The following is a 15,963-nucleotide window of genomic DNA, read 5'->3' on the forward strand; positions in this document are numbered from 1 at the left end:
ATGTTTAAAGTTATTTTAAGTATGTATCTTGTGAACGTTAATTCTGAATAAATGTGAAAAACTTAATTCTCTTTCAGTTATAGAGAGCAATAGCTCTTCATTTATTTATTCACTTTTTGTTTAACATTTTACAAGTAAACATTAGTAAGAAAAATTAATTAATGTTTAAAGAACAATGTTCCAAGCCATTATCACAACATTCCAATTTCTCCTTAATTGGAACTACATTTTTTATTGACTCCTGATATTTATTAAATTCACACATTGAGGAGCAATTCGGTATTTCTAAAATTTCCACCTTTTTTGTATCTCCATGATAATACAGAATCTATGAAAAGAGAATATTTGTTTTGTAAATAATTCAAATTGACATAAGGATACAATGCAAGAACGGAATTTTTTAAAAGTTCTAGACATACCTAAATATAATATCAAAGGAGAAGAAGTGTCTTATGATTTGTTAATTTATACTTTATGTACCTGTACGTAATAGTTGTTTTTTTCATCACTATACATTTCTAAGATTACTGCACTACAATAGAAGGGACGTTTAAATTCTGTTACACCAAGAGCATAGATAAGTGCATTCACATTAAAATCATGAGCACTGTAAAATTTAATTTTTGTTCCTTGTTTCAACATTCCGATCTGTTTGGCTACCATATCACTTGTTATTTGGTTCAAAAGTCGCCCTAAAAATAATAAATTTCTCATTGAAAAAAGAGTGAAGATTAATAGAAAATCTAATGATGTTAGGATTAAAAATTAAAGATCAGGTGTTATAGAATCAAATTTTATGGAAAAATCAAAAGCTCTGAAATACACAAATGTAGCATACTTTAATCAGGGCATCTACTGAAAATATGACTTAAAATTCCAGGACATTTTCAGGACATTAGAACAGATTTCTTATTTAAGTCAGGGATTTTTACTAAAAGTACTGGAAAAAATTAAATTTTTAGAATTTATAAGAAAATTCTGAATTTTGATGTTTTTTTTTTGTTTGCCTTATAAACTATGAAATTGCCAAAAATTCTAATACAAACCCTTCAATTTTTTCTATTTTTGACAATAATTTCTTTTTAAATAACTTTTAAAGAACTTCGCATGAATTCAATTATGTTCAAAAATTATTTTAAATTCTCGTCAAAATTTCAATTATCTTTATAAATAATAAAATTCCTCTCCAAAATTCAATTATTTTCAAAAAAATTTAATAAAATTATTGGTAAAATTTCAATTATTTTTAAAAATTTTCCTCATTTCAATTATTTTTATATCTACTATTTTAATAAAATTTTCCAAAAGAATTCTATTATTTAAACAAAATTTGAATAAAAATTTAACAGGAATTCAATTACTTACCAATTTCTTTTAAAAATTTATTCACATCAATTCAATTATTTTTAATTTTTTAATGAAGTTTCTCAAAAGAATTCAAATATATATAAAGAAAATTTAAAAAAAATAGTCTGAGAAATTCAATTATTTCGAAAAATTTAAATAAAATTCTTTTAATAATTTTATTATTTAAAAAAATGTTGACAAAATTCTTTGCAAGATTTAGTTCATTAAATTGCAATTTTAATAAAATTTCCCTATACAATTCAATTGTTTTCAATAAATTTCTTCTTAAGAATTCAATTATTTTCACAAATAATACATTTTTTTTATAGGAATTCAATTATTTAAAAGAATTTGAATAAAATTCTTCGCTAGAAATCAATTATTTTCTTTCTTGAGAATTCAATTATTTTTAAAAATTTTGATAAAATGCTTTATAAATTTGAAAAATTATAATAAAATCTGTCATAGAATACAATTATTTTCGTAAAATACAAAATTTTTTCTAGAAATACAATTATTATTGTCAAAAATGTTTGTAAAACTCTTCGAAACAATTCAATTATTTTCGTAAAAAATAAAATTCTTCTAAGCAATTCAATTATTTAAGAAATTTTAATAAAATTCTTCCCAAGAATTCAATTTTTTTGAAAAATAAACATTTTCACAGGAATTTAAATATTTAAAAAAAAAATTTTTTTTTAATTCTTTGTCAAATTTCAATTATTTTCAATTTTTTTATTGAAATTTCTAGATGGAATTTAATTATTTTTAAAAAGATTTTAAAAATTCTGAAAAATTCAATTATTTAATAAAATTTGAATAAAATTCTTCACAAGAAATTAATTATTTTCATAAATAGGTAATAATATTTTTCTTTGGAATTCAATTATTTTTAAAAATAGAGTTATTCACAGGAATTCAATTCTTTAAAAAAATTTGTTGCAAGAATTCAATTATTTTCATAAATAACAAAACTTATCGCAGAATTTCAATTATTTTTAATACAATTTTAAATAAAATGAGAGAAAATTGCATTTATTCTTACAATTTTTTTTTTTAAATTCGCCGAAACAATTCAATTGTTATTAAAAATTTTGATAAAATTCTTCATAAAAAATTAAAAATTGAATTTTAAAAAACAAGCAAATAGAGAATAAATTATTTATTTTTGTATTTAAATAATTGAATTCTAGGGAAATTTTCTAATAAAAATTGATTAAAAAATGAATTTCACTTAAAATTTTAAATTATAATTGAATATTAAAAACATTATAGCGTGAATTTTTAGAAATAATTGAATTTTGAAAAGGGTTAAAATTAAAATCTTTGAAAATTTGAATTTTTAGTTATTTTTTATGAAATAAAATAATGATTTTATTACTTTGTCATCTTAAATTTCTTCATGTTTTATTATAATAATATTCTCATAAGTTATTGAATTTGAGAATCTCAATTCCTATAGAAAAATAATAATGATTAAATATTTATTTAAAAAACGAAGTTATTAATGTTCTTCAGGGTAAGGGAAAAAGTGAAAATTTTGTCTGGAAATCAGGGAAAAGTCAGGGAAAAACAAAAATAAAATTTTATGGCAACCCTGTGTAATATTATTTCATATTACGATTAACATAATTTAAATTAACCAACTTGAACAAAAGTATTTATTTTATTATAAAAAGAGTTAAAAATCAATATTTTAGATACCAGTTTCTTTAATCAAATGACAAATTGAAATTATTTTTTAATGGATCAAAAAAATTTTTTTTTTTTAAATTTGAGTAAAATTTTTCAATTATTGAATATTGAAAAGCAAAATATGGAAAATTCAAGAGCAAAAGTTCAAAATCCAGGACATTTCCAGAAATTCCAGGACTTCAAGGACCATAGTAAACACCCTGATTTAATGATACATTTTTACTATTTAATGACTTCTTATATGTCTATGATTATAAAGGTGAACAAAATAAATCAAATATAATAAAAATTATAATAGATTAAATAAATAATTTACCTCCATTCAGTTTTTTCAGTGCGTTATTGTAGTTTCTCATTTTTTCTAATACGTCAACAGCCTCCTGGAAATCTTTATTGGCCAATAATGTTTCTTTAGCCCAAATTGGATACGATAAATTCATTGATTCTTGGCAATCAAGTAAATTGAAAAAATTAAATATTTCAGAAGGACTATTAACATTCTTTCCCGTCAATTTTGTTAGATTTGTTGCAAGCGGTTCATATTTTACAAACAATTGTTTTACTTCGTCTAATTTTTCTATTTCTTCGAACATTTTCATGAATCTTAAAAAGAAGAAATGAAGTGTATTAACGTAAAAAAATTTTAATTTAAATTATTGTTTAAATGTGATTTTAAAACTGTGCATGTACTTGGGACATTTTCTGGCAAATAGTAAGACATCATCATCAGCTTTTTCATACGTTATTGGTATGGGCTGCCAATTTAAAGTCGGTTCCCATTTCTGAAGCGCATCTGGAGGATACAAAGCAGCTAGAACAAGAAGTAGGGTCATCTGTGCCCTATCTATTTGTGTACTTCTAGCATAAATATCTTCAGGAATATAAGTGGTACCCAAAAATTGATTATATCTTCTCCTCAAAAAAGTACCTAATTCAAAGGCTCTTAATTTGCCCTTCTATAAATTTATAAATACTGTGTTTAATTAAAGTCAACGCTATAAATTATCTTATAATTAAAATTTTAAAAACTATAGTGAAATAAGTGTAAACATATTTGAATTAAAATAAAGGTAAAATGAAATATAAATTACATTTGTTAAAGCCCCATATCCCATAGGAAAGTATGTCTCATTTGCAAATGGATCTTTCGGGTACGTCTCATAATAAAATGGATGTGGTGTACGATCTCCATGTCTAAATAGCTGCAGAAAAAAATTTCAAACAATTTTTTGGCATTTGTTGTACAAATATTTTCAGCAATCAAAATTATTTTTATTTTAAAGTTTTTCAGGAAAGAAAAATAAATTTAGATTTTAGAGTATAGTAAAATTACTGATGTAAGATCACACCTGCACCCTATAAAAATTTTTAATATTTTTGCATTTTAAAATTTACAATATGAAAGTTTCAATAGCTATAAACTCGTGACTGTAAGGTGCTTAAAATTCGAAATTATAAAAAAAAGTCGTGTATTATTTTATGTCGTACCCACGGAGCATATAATAATGTCTAATAGTAATATATCGTTTCATTATCTTTATTACTTTTAATATTTGTTAAATTCGAATTTTAGGCCGGTTCCTATTTGAAAATTGTTTCCTTTTTTCTAGATTTTAATAAATTGTTAAGAAGAATTGAATAGTTTTATTAAAAAAAAAAACTTTTAAAAGAGGATAAACGGATTTTTAAATAAAAGCAAGTTCCCTATGGACTTGAAAGCTTGGTGCCTTCCAAACCATAAAAAATAGAATACATCGAAAGTCGACTCTGGTCAAAATATAATTGAATGACTACAATTTAAAAAGCAAATGTTAGGAAATCTATGTAGAAGTCATTTTCTCAAAAAAATAATAAAAAAAAACCTATAAATATCAATATTGATGAAATAATTAATAAGAATTCGTTTATGTTTTCGCCAATGATAATAAAAAAGATTAAAAAGAATCGATTTACTAAAAATAAAAATTTTAAATTAGTGACGAAATATTAAGATATTAATCATTTGAGTAAGTAAAATTTTATTTTGATCTCACTTACAGCATTGACCATCTTCAGTTCAAAATTCTTTGGAAGAGCAAAACTGTCCGATAATTCTTCACATGAAATGCATATTGCAATTAATAGCAATCCCCAAGAAATAAAATATAATTTCATTTTACTCAATTAAAATTTTATTAATTGGGAAATGAAACAGTTTTTTTTTTTACTTTAAAAATTGGATTTTTATTAAATTTTCTAATAATAGAAAGCACAACGCCAAGTTTCCAAGAAGACAATAACGTTTAGTATGAGATAAATTTTTTTGCATTGTCCACACGATATTTTTATTTTATCAGCAAAAAATTAATACATTTTTTAACTATTCAGAGAAACAAATATTTTTTCCACTTTTTACCAATAAGAATTTTATTTTTTTGAAAATAGATATACGAAATTTGATATTTAAGAGCACGAACTCCAATGTCATTTTAAGGTCGACTGTGAATAACAATACAGTTTATTAGATTTAACATATTTTTAAATTAAAAAAACTTCGGCCAAGCTTTAAAATTCATTAGTGAAGATAACTGTAATCTGGCACGAGAAACTTTGCCTTTATGGATCTTTCAATATTTTTTTATTAAATTTTGCAAAATTTTACAGAAACTAAAAATACAACGAATAAAATTTAATTTTTCTAAATTGAAAAATTTAAAATAAAATTTATATTGATTTCTTACCTTAGGCAAGGAAAGTAATTTTCACCTCATCCAACAAAGAATTTTTAATTTTTCAACTAAATATCAAATTTCCAATTGGCAGAAATTAAATAATCGTGAAATTTCGAAACGCTGCGATTTTTAGAATTTTGAAATTCATATTATAAATATGAAAAACGAAATAAAAAAATTATTTTTCTTTCCTTAAAGACAATATGAATTTAAGCATAATCAGGGTGTCTAGTATTTTCGTAATTTTGTTCAACAAAATTCCCGGTTTTTTTTCTCATCAAATTTAAATTTAATTTTGATTTCGAACATAAATAAATCTTTAAATTTTTTGAAAATGTTTTTTTTCAATAATTTTAATTGTAAACTTGGAAAATAATTGAATTAAAAAAAAAGAATTTTTTCAATTTTTTAAAAATAATCTTGTCTCTTTATAATTTTCATTGAAAACTTAATTTTTTAATTTTATTAAAATTATATTGATATTAATTGAATTTCTCCAAAGAATTTTACTATTTATAAAAATAATTGAATCCTTCCAAAGAATGCTATTATTTATGAAAATAATTTAATTCTTTTATTTATTTATTTATTAATATAATAAATAATTATTATAATTCTTGTGAAGAATTTTATTAAAACTTTTGAAAATAATAAGCATTAATAATTAATTATTTACTTAATAAGTCATGCTCAAGAAATTGCTCAAGAAATAAAAATTATCATTTATTTGAACATTCAGAAGTTTGAAATTATAAAAATTTAAGAGAAGTCCAATAATATTTTTAGAAGCAAAAAATTGATTTAAAACTGTAAGAGGGACTTTAAATTTTTAAAATAAAATTATAATTACAGTCACTAACTTTCCTTGATTATTTTCGAATAATTTAAATAAAATTCTTTAAAAGAATTCAATTATTTTTCATAAAATGTAAAGAAATTTCAATTATTTGTTTAGAAAAATTCTATTATCTTGAAAAAATAGAATTGAAAAATTATAACAATCTTATTTTTCAGATTTAAAAAAAAAAAATTTGCGAAAGTTCAATTTTATTAAACAATTTTAATTATGTATATTTTTTTTAAATTAACTAATATAGAAATTTTAATTCGCCCTTAGAAATATGAATACATTAGAATATGACTCTTTATAAAATTCAATTATTAATCAATTATTAATTTAAAATACTTTGAAAATTCTATTCGTTAAAAAGTTTCTAATCAAATTCTTTAACAAATTTAATTACATATTTTCAGTAGTCGAATTTCACAATATTTCTATTAACTATATAATTTTTTTTAAATTTATTTACATAATATGTTTGAATTGGTGACTGAGTTTTTACTATCAAATTAATTATTTTCAACTAATTTAAATTTAGAGAACAGTATAAATATTTATATAAATTGAAATAAAAAGTTATTTTTTAAAAACCTCTTCAGATTATTTCAAATCAAATCGACCTAAAAGTTTTTACAGATTATAGAAAAGAAAATATAAAAAATAAAATACATAAGAATTTTGTTTGTCAAGACATAATAATTTGCCTCATTATATAATATATTATAATATATTTATTATATTTCTAAAATTTGTTAAAAAAAGGTTTTCAAAATCAAAAATTCAAAAATTTTGTATAACATCATTTATTAAGGGATAAAATAAATGACAAATAACATATCACTTATTATATGAAACTATAACATTTCTTAGTATTCATTATTCGTTACGATATAAAAGAAATCACATCACATACGACCCTTCTTTTTTTTTACTATAATAAGTCTCACTACTCCAATTATTTGAAACAAATCTATCCTTAAAGTATCGAGATCAAATTGTTTTTAATTTTTTAAAATTATAAAACACAAAGAAAAAGAATTCTAATACTAATAACAATAATATGTTAATTATATTATGGCAATAATAAGAAAAGTTAATGTTTTTTTTTAATTCTAATATAGTAAAAAATATCAAATTCAAAAATTTAACGAAGATATCCGATTGGAATGCTAATTGATTGAAATAATAAATTAAATCTAGATGAAAATTAAGATACATTAGGAAGTTTGTTCGAGAGAAATCAGAGTATGTTTGACCTGAACATTTCATTATCAGATATTTTCGTCGAACGTTAACTCAGAAGGGCCAAGTCAAATCACTTGAATTATCACACGATCATTCTTGATGCGGTGGCATATATAGATAGATTATTTATGTTTTTTTTGTGACTGTTGGAGGTGGACAACTGATAGAGGATGACAATCAATTGATAGTCGCAATAAATTGAAAATATCGTAGTACAAAGCGAAATATTGATTGATTCACTATAAAGTACTGTTGTCCATCTTCATATTATTTATTTATTTATTTTCTTGACTATTTTTTATTCGAGGCGCCAGCTCGATTAAACAAAAAAAAAATAATTTTTTTTCTCCTCTCGCCTCACAGCATTGTCAGTTATTTTTATGATTTTCCAGTAAAGAAAAAACAAAGAAACAAAGTCATAAAACACGTAAACTCGGGTGTGACCAAGTGCTAATTATTTGTTTTTTTTTATATAGAAAATACACAGATAACTCTTTCACTTTATAAAACGTCAATTTACGACCACACGAATACTTGATATATATCTTTTTCTTTTCTTTTTTCAAAGGAATAAAAGTAATCTCAATGATTACGAAATATTCTCAAAACATTCCTTTTTTTTCAATCTCATATTTCCTTCCTTTCTTTCTCAATTAAAATTTCTTTTTTTTTTTTTACAATAAATTACAATAAATTGAAATTATATTTCAACATTTCTCGCGAATATTACAATTAAAATCACAGGAGCGAAAAACTGAAAAATTTCTCTCCGAGTCACGATATTTACAAAAATCTCATTATGTTTTTTTGTTTCTTCACAGACAAAGCAACTAAAAAAATAACAATATATAGCCATATTTAGAAAGTCTTAAAGATTAATCTTAAAAAAATACTCGCAGTTCCAGAAAACTTTCTTTGCGCTCTACAACGTCCTTTGCACCGACGCAAATTGTCCATTTTTTGTTTATTACTTTTTTTGTCAGGTTTACGCTTCCATTTTTTTTTTCTTTGTGGAAAGCGAAACAAGCATTGTGTGCAATTTGAAGAAATTGTAAAAATCATAAAACTACATGTGTTACATTACTAAATAAATATTTCGTCCTTTTCTCTGATTGCTTTCGCATGTCAGTTAATGAAAAAAAAAAAAAAAATGAAAAAAAATCACCATTCACGTGCTTTTTTTTGCATCATCCCTCGACATTCGCACTCTAACTGAGATCGCTGCGCGGAGAAAGTGCGAGGACTCATTTACTTAATAGAGAAAATTATTTTTCAATTGAGTAGTCGCAACAATTCCGTCTTTGTAACTTAAAAATTATCGCCTGCGAAATCTCCGCAGGTTTTAGCAGAGTAACAATGAGGGACGATGGCACGATTTATAAAAATTATATCAGCGATAAAAAACTAATTTTAATAAAAGAGCGCAAAAATATTCACAGAAGAAAATTAAAGAGGAAAAAAAAATACTTTTCTCTTTTTTTTCCTCTTTTCTTTTCTCGTATTCCTAATCAACAGCATGCTTTTTTTTATCATTTCTCTTGCTAAACATCTCTTTGTACATTCATTTACAAGTACGCAAAACAAAAATTTTTTACTCAACATCTCAATATTGTAAAATTTTGATATATCAGTTCAAATCCACGTTTTCTGATTACAAATTCGAAGATACATTTATCTGAAAAAAACTTCTATTTTCTTTACTTAAAGATAAATTATTCTTATCGTCAGATGGTCACTGTCAAGAAGACAAAATTCTACACAAATAGAAATTTAGATTTCAAATTCATTTCTATAAGAAGATACGTTTTATGTTAACTTTTGAGAAGACTTTCATATTTAATAATTAATGCCTTCTATCATATGATAAAATCATTCAAAAAAAAAATGTGATTAATGAATATTTACTGAACATTGATGCTCTACTTTTTAATTATCTAACTATGATAATTACGAAGACACTTACAATCGTGATTCTATGAAAAATCGAGAGTTCATTTGTAAAAAAAAAACAATAAAATTCTTTTGTTCAACAAATTTTTTCTTTACGAAAAATAAACAAATTATTAAAAACCATTAGGTTAGGAAGGATAAACTGTTAAATATTTAAAATTATAATCTAAAAATTTTTAATTAAAAATCCAATATAAATCGAAATTTGACAATTTCAATTTGAAACAAAAATTTCCATTTAAATTTGAAAATGTGTTTTGGATTCACATATTTAAAAATTATTTTTCTACAATAGATTTAATACAAATCAATTTGAAAGTAATCACAATTCAACGAAATTGAGATAAAAATGTGTTGTAATAAAAAAAACTATGTACAACTGGTTCCCTTTGGCTCATTGAGCACTTGAAAAAGTGGATATGTCTCGAAAAAAGCAAAGTTTTCGTAAATAATAATAAAAATTTAGAATTTTTGAAAAAAACTTTGCTATTTAATGACAATTTTTTTAAATATAAAAATTGCTAAAAAGAAAACACATTTTGTTTTCGAAAATTCGTAAAAAGAATTCTTTAAACAAAAAAAAAAGAAAAATACTATCATAAATGAACCCTGTCAATTAAAAAATGAAAAGAATACAGTGGAAGCAAAATCAATGTCTAATTTCTAAGTATTTTCACAATAAAAAAAGAAAAAAAAACGTCTATTATGAAAAAATTGGAATTTAGAAAAATTCCATTGCAAAAAAAAATCTGCATAAAAGAAAAAAAAATTAACAAAAAAAAGGGCGCAATAAAATGTGTTTTTTTCAAAATAGATAGAAAGCTGAATGTAATATTTCGCGCTGCATTTCAAAATTTTCAAAACCTCGAGTGTCTTAAATATTTTTATTCACATTTATAATTGTAAATATCTTTTTTTTCTTTTATGAAATACAGCTCTCCTCTATATATATTTTTTTCTTTCATTTCTTGCTGAAAGTTCTATAAAATTTACAAACTGAATCACATCCAAGTTTCAGAAAAGAAAAAAAAATCGTAAGACTCGTAATAACATGCTGTTGCTATATTTTTTTTTCTTTCTCTTAAAAATTAGCTCATTTACTTTTCGAGTCTTACAAACAAAAATTATCCTCTCTCTTCTCTCTCTCTCTCGAATCTCGCCAAATCGCATGCGAGAAAAGAATTGACAAAATCGATTTTACTCGATTATTGTCTCAACAATAACGAAGAAAAAAACAAGAATAATAAAATTAGGTCATATATCGCATCACAGCTCGCAAGGCATACAATAATTCTGCTTGCATTCGAGCTTCCAGAATCATTAAATTCACATGAACCTGAAACAAAAATTTTCATATTTTTAAAAATCAAATTATTTTTCCAAATTTATTACATTTAAATTCTAACCATTTTTTCTATACAAAGCAAATCAATTTGTAAAAATTTCCATTCGAAAAAATATACTTATAAATAAAAATTGCTGAAAACTGTTAAATTCACTTGTTTATTTATTGTGAAAATTACAGAATTTTTTATTTTCAAATATGAATTTTTGAATAATTTCAGGTACAAACTTAAATTAAATTATTAACTAATTTACTTATTAATTATTCTTGTTTATTAATTTCAAACGTTTTGATAAAATTCTTCAAAATAATGCAATTATTTATTTAATTATTTAAGATTCAATTATTTTCATAAATATATTAACATTCTTCGTAAGAATTCAATTATTTTCATAAACAATGACATTCTTCGTAAGAATTCAATTATTTACATAAATAACGACATTCATTGTTAGAATTCAATTATTTTTATAAATAGTAAAATTTTTTGCAAAAATTCAATTACTTTTAAACTTTAAGATTTTGATAAAATTTCACGAAACAATACAATTTCTAAAATTTTTATAAATCCTTTAAAGCAATATTCAATTATTTTTTTAAAAAGTAAAATCTTTGCAAAATTTCAATTACTTTTCAAGAGAAAATTTTACGACAAAATTCAATATTTTTTCTTAGTTCGTTATAAAATCTCTGCAAAAATTCAATTATTTTCAAAAAAAAAAAAAAAATTCACGAAGGTATTCAATTATTTTTAATTCGTTATAAAATATTTCAAAAGAATTCAATTATTTACTAAATTTTAATTAAATCCCTCGTAACAATTCAATTTTATTTATAAATAGTAAAATTCTTTTGTAAAAATTAAATTATTTTTAATACGATTTTAATAAAATTTCAAAATGAAAAATTTCATTTTTTTTTAAATTTTAATAATATTTTTCGAGAAAAAATTAAATTATTTTCTAAAATTTTAATAACATTTCATGAAAGAATTCAATTTTAACAAATTTTTAATAACATTTTTCGCGAAAAAATTCAATTATGTTTATAAACAGAAAATTCTTTATCAAAAATTCAATTATATTTATAAATAGAAAATTTTTATCAAAAATTCAAAACAATTTTATTCGTTATAAAATTTTTCAAAAGAATTTAATTACTTTCTAAAATTTTAATAAAAATAAATAATAAATGTATTGAAAATCATCGAATTGTTGCAAAGATGTTTTTAAAAAATTTGACAATAATAGAATTCTTACGAAGAATTTTTTTTATTTAGGAAAAATTGTTTCTTTAAAAATTTTTAAAATAATTTACTTTTATGAACAATTTTTTTCAAGTTTTTAAAATAATCGTGTTTGTTAATAGGTAATTGTTTTGAATATAATTAAATTTTTGGAAAGAATTTTATTATTTATAAGTATAATTGAATTGTTTTGAAGGATTTTTAAAATTTGAGAAAATAGAATGTTATTAAAATTATCTTAAAAATAATTGAATTTTTGCAAAAAATTTTTACCGTTTAAAAAAATTATTGAATTGTTTTGACGGATTTCATTAAAATTTTATTTAAAAATAATTGAATTTTTGCAAAAAATTTTTGCTATTTATAAAAAATAATTTAAATTGTTACGGAGAATGTTATTCTTTATGAAAATAATTGAATTCTTTTGAAGAATTTTATTAAAACTTTTGAAATTAATAAACAAGAATAATTAATTAGTAAATTACTTAATAATTGAATTTTTTTAAAGTTTGAATCTGAAATTTTTCAAAAATTCATATTTGAAAATGAAAATTTTTTGTAATTTGCTTAATAAGAATAAATTGAATATCACGTTCCGCGCTCAAGAGAGCGTAACATTTACTAGTTAATAAAGAAACTCCATTATTTAAAAAATATAGATTTTTAATAAAACTCTCGTTTATGTTTTCTAATGAAATGAAAAATTAAATACATTCTTTACAAATATTTGAAATTGAAGAGAAAAAACTTGTTTTCATGATAAATATGAGGAGAAATAATATTTAGTAAATATATAAACATTTACTGTCGAATATAAAAAGAAATATTCGACGTCAAATGTATAGAAAATGTAAAAAAAAAGTTTCGAATGGAAATTTTTCTAAATAGGTATTCTGTCTTTTTTTCTCTTCTTTTTTTTTATCGATTTGAAAAAATTCACCTTTTCACTGTGTTTGAATTCCCTCATCACGCGATCATAATCCCTTTTCGTGACACGTTCTGGATAGCAAACGGCACTCTTGATGAAGGTTTTCAAACTCCTCTCGAGTAGTTGATTTACTTCATTATAGTCATAGTCATCATGTCTAATTCCAAACATGCATTGGATATAATTCCAAATAGCACGTCGGAAACGCGATGTGTCTACTTTGTTGTGCGTGCCCATCGTATAATACGTGAGGTTATAGGCCGTCTTGAACTTATCATCGAGAAGATTGCCAACGTCATTGTAAAGCCTGTTGACCAACGAATAACCATGATCGTCCCAAGAATAATCTTGTACGCGAAATGTTGGTATGTCGTTGAGTTGTCCCCGCTGTAAAATTCGAACAAGAAAATACACAATTAGTAATTTAATTCGTAAAATCATATTAAAGATATAAATCTTTTTTTTCCTTCCATTTCATTAAGTATATTATTTATTCTTCTTCTTCCAATAATCGAAAAAATATATTATTTTACAGTAAAATCTTATTTTTGGAATTTATTTTTAGAATTAAAGATTTTGTATTTTATTGCAATATTTGGAAGAAAAGTCAAAAAAAGTCGCTTTTTCTGAAAATAAGTCGAAAAATAAGTCAAACTATCCGAGGTCTGAAATTAGGGTAGTTTGTTACTCCAAAAAAGGAAAAAAATCGTTCTTATGGAAACAACTTTTGTCTGAGTGAATTTTTTCTCAGCCTCATTTTAATGTTACGAAAAGAAACTAGTTCTTTTTAACTAATTGAACTTAGTACCTTGGCAAAGTCCTGATAAATAAATGTTGGATCCTCGATGAACAATCCAATGTCCGAGTCGAGAATTGAACTTCTCTGTGGAGCGGCGGCCAATTCGGCCGATTGCGTTTCCACTGTTTCGAATCGTTTTGACAATTCTTCTTGCGTGATTTGGTAAGATTCAGACTTTTCCGAAAGTCGCTTCATTCGTTCCATGAGAGTCTCCACACCGACTTCTTGCTCTCCTACTATACTGGGTGAAGAAGGCGGCGACGGGATGGATTCTATTAGAAAAGAAAAAAAATATTTATAACGGTACTTCTAATTTTTTTTCGCAAATTATAGAGAAATTGAAAATCTAATTCTACCAAAAAAAAAAAAAAATTCGAAAAAAAGTGGAAAATGATATAATAAGATATTTACCAGTCTTGCCACTGCCATTGAGAATTTTCTTGGGACTACTAGAAAGTTTGTCTTTGGCAGGTTGTATTTTAATGCTATTGTCTTGGACATTCTCCTTGTAATGATAACCCGCAACGTTGTCCAGTTCCTCGTTAATTCCACAGGAGAAGACAAAGGACGACAGCGAATGGAAGTGAGCCAAAAGAACTATCGCATGGACAACTTCGGCTAACGACCAATTATCGGCACCTTTCGTTAATTTCTGCAAATGAAAATTTATTTCCTCTATTCAGTCTTTTTTGTAAACCAAACTTTTTTTTAAAAACCAAAACAACATATTTTTAAAAGTATACAATAAAAGAAAAACAACAGTAAATTTTCCTTTGTCCAAAATATTAGTAATACAAATTACTTGAATTTTATGAAGAATTTCTTTCAAGTTTTCAAAATCGTATTTTCTAATCGTATTTTTTAATAATTGAAATTAAACATTTAATTATTGGATTTTATTGGAATTTTTACAAAATAATTAAATATTCCTCTCAGAATTTTAGTACTTTTTTAAAAATAATTTAATTGTTTAAACGAATTTTACTAAAATATTGAAAATAATTTAATTCATTTGAAGAATAGATACTTAAAATCATTTAAACAATTTTATTAGAGTTTTTCTAAATAATTAAATTCTTTTGAATCATTTCTTTAAGTTTTTTGAAAATAATGTAGTTTTTTTAAAATAATTTTAATTGAAAAGTTTGAAAATAATTAAATTAAACAAACAATGTTCTTCAACTTTTTAAAATAATTATGTCTGTTAATATAATTAAAAATTTTATTATTGAATTTTATTGAGATTGTATTGAAAATAATTGAATCCCTAAGAATTAAAAAATTTTTGAACATTATTGAATTTCTAAGAAAGAATTTTATTACTTTTGAAAAAAATTGAATTTCTGCAATAATTTGTAACTTCTCCAAAATCAAATTATTTTTAGAGTTTTTTTAACTGAAATTCTTCTATAAATCCATTATTTTAAATAATTTTTGAAAAAGTTCTTTGAGAATTTTCAAATTCATTTGTTTTATAATTCAATTTTACAAAATTTCAATTATTCGACAATTATTCAATTAAATATATAATACAAAATAACAACTTCAAAAAAATTCAATTAACCCCTTTGGAAAAAAATTAATTTCACAAAATTGTTAATTAAAATTTTCATTTTCAAAGATTTTAAAACGAAAGCTTTTCAGAATTCAATTATTTTTAAAAATTCATGCTATAATGATTTTAATATTTAATTATTATCTATAAAATTTTAACTGAAATTCATTTTTAAATCAATTTTTATTAGATAATTCAACTAGAATTCAATTATTTAAATACAAAAATTAATAACTCATTGAATAATTGAATGTTTTATTAAATTGAATTCTCATAAAGAATTTTATCAACAAATTTGAAA

At 22.6% G+C, this 15,963-nt stretch overlaps 2 protein-coding genes across 3 annotated transcripts in view; both read right to left on the reverse strand.

Annotated features, from left to right (window-relative positions):
• Positions 1-66: 66 nt before the first annotated feature.
• LOC122509145 (venom acid phosphatase Acph-1-like) lies at positions 67-5,343 on the reverse strand. The gene is made up of 6 exons (XM_043622961.1): positions 5,080-5,343; positions 4,134-4,244; positions 3,733-3,998; positions 3,359-3,645; positions 481-692; positions 67-328 (listed from the first exon to the last, which is right to left on the reverse strand). Exons 1-6 carry the CDS (start codon positions 5,194-5,196, stop codon positions 155-157), a joined length of 1,167 nt encoding a protein of 388 aa, XP_043478896.1. The 5' UTR covers positions 5,197-5,343; the 3' UTR covers positions 67-154.
• Positions 5,344-7,381: 2,038 nt separating this feature from the next.
• LOC122509246 (sestrin-1) overlaps positions 7,382-15,963 on the reverse strand; it is a 207,381-nt gene continuing 198,799 nt past the window's right edge. For both annotated transcript variants that reach the window (XM_043623172.1, XM_043623171.1), the window contains exons 8-11: positions 14,519-14,759; positions 14,117-14,379; positions 13,321-13,695; positions 7,382-11,125 (exon numbers count right to left, since the gene is read on the reverse strand). In XM_043623172.1, the coding sequence (XP_043479107.1) occupies positions 11,039-11,125; positions 13,321-13,695; positions 14,117-14,379; positions 14,519-14,759 (966 nt within the window). In that variant the 3' untranslated portion in view covers positions 7,382-11,038. The remainder of the gene's footprint in view (positions 11,126-13,320; positions 13,696-14,116; positions 14,380-14,518; positions 14,760-15,963) is intronic.

The sequence above is a fragment of the Leptopilina heterotoma genome, unplaced genomic scaffold, assembly GCF_015476425.1.
Source record: "Leptopilina heterotoma isolate Lh14 unplaced genomic scaffold, ASM1547642v1 Lhet_6, whole genome shotgun sequence".
NCBI lineage: Eukaryota > Metazoa > Arthropoda > Insecta > Hymenoptera > Figitidae > Leptopilina > Leptopilina heterotoma.

Bases quoted from the DNA above. Each gene is read 5' to 3' on its own strand.
- LOC122509145 (XM_043622961.1), bottom strand. From the start codon at position 5,196: ATGAAATTATATTTTATTTCTTGGGGATTGCTATTAATTGCAATATGC. The intron at 3,646-3,732 runs GTACATGCACAG...CTTCTTTTTAAG, and splicing joins TTTGCCAGAAAATGTCCCAA to ATTCATGAAAATGTTCGAAG. The intron at 329-480 runs GTACATAAAGTA...CTCTTTTCATAG, and splicing joins AAAACAACTATTACGTACAG to ATTCTGTATTATCATGGAGA.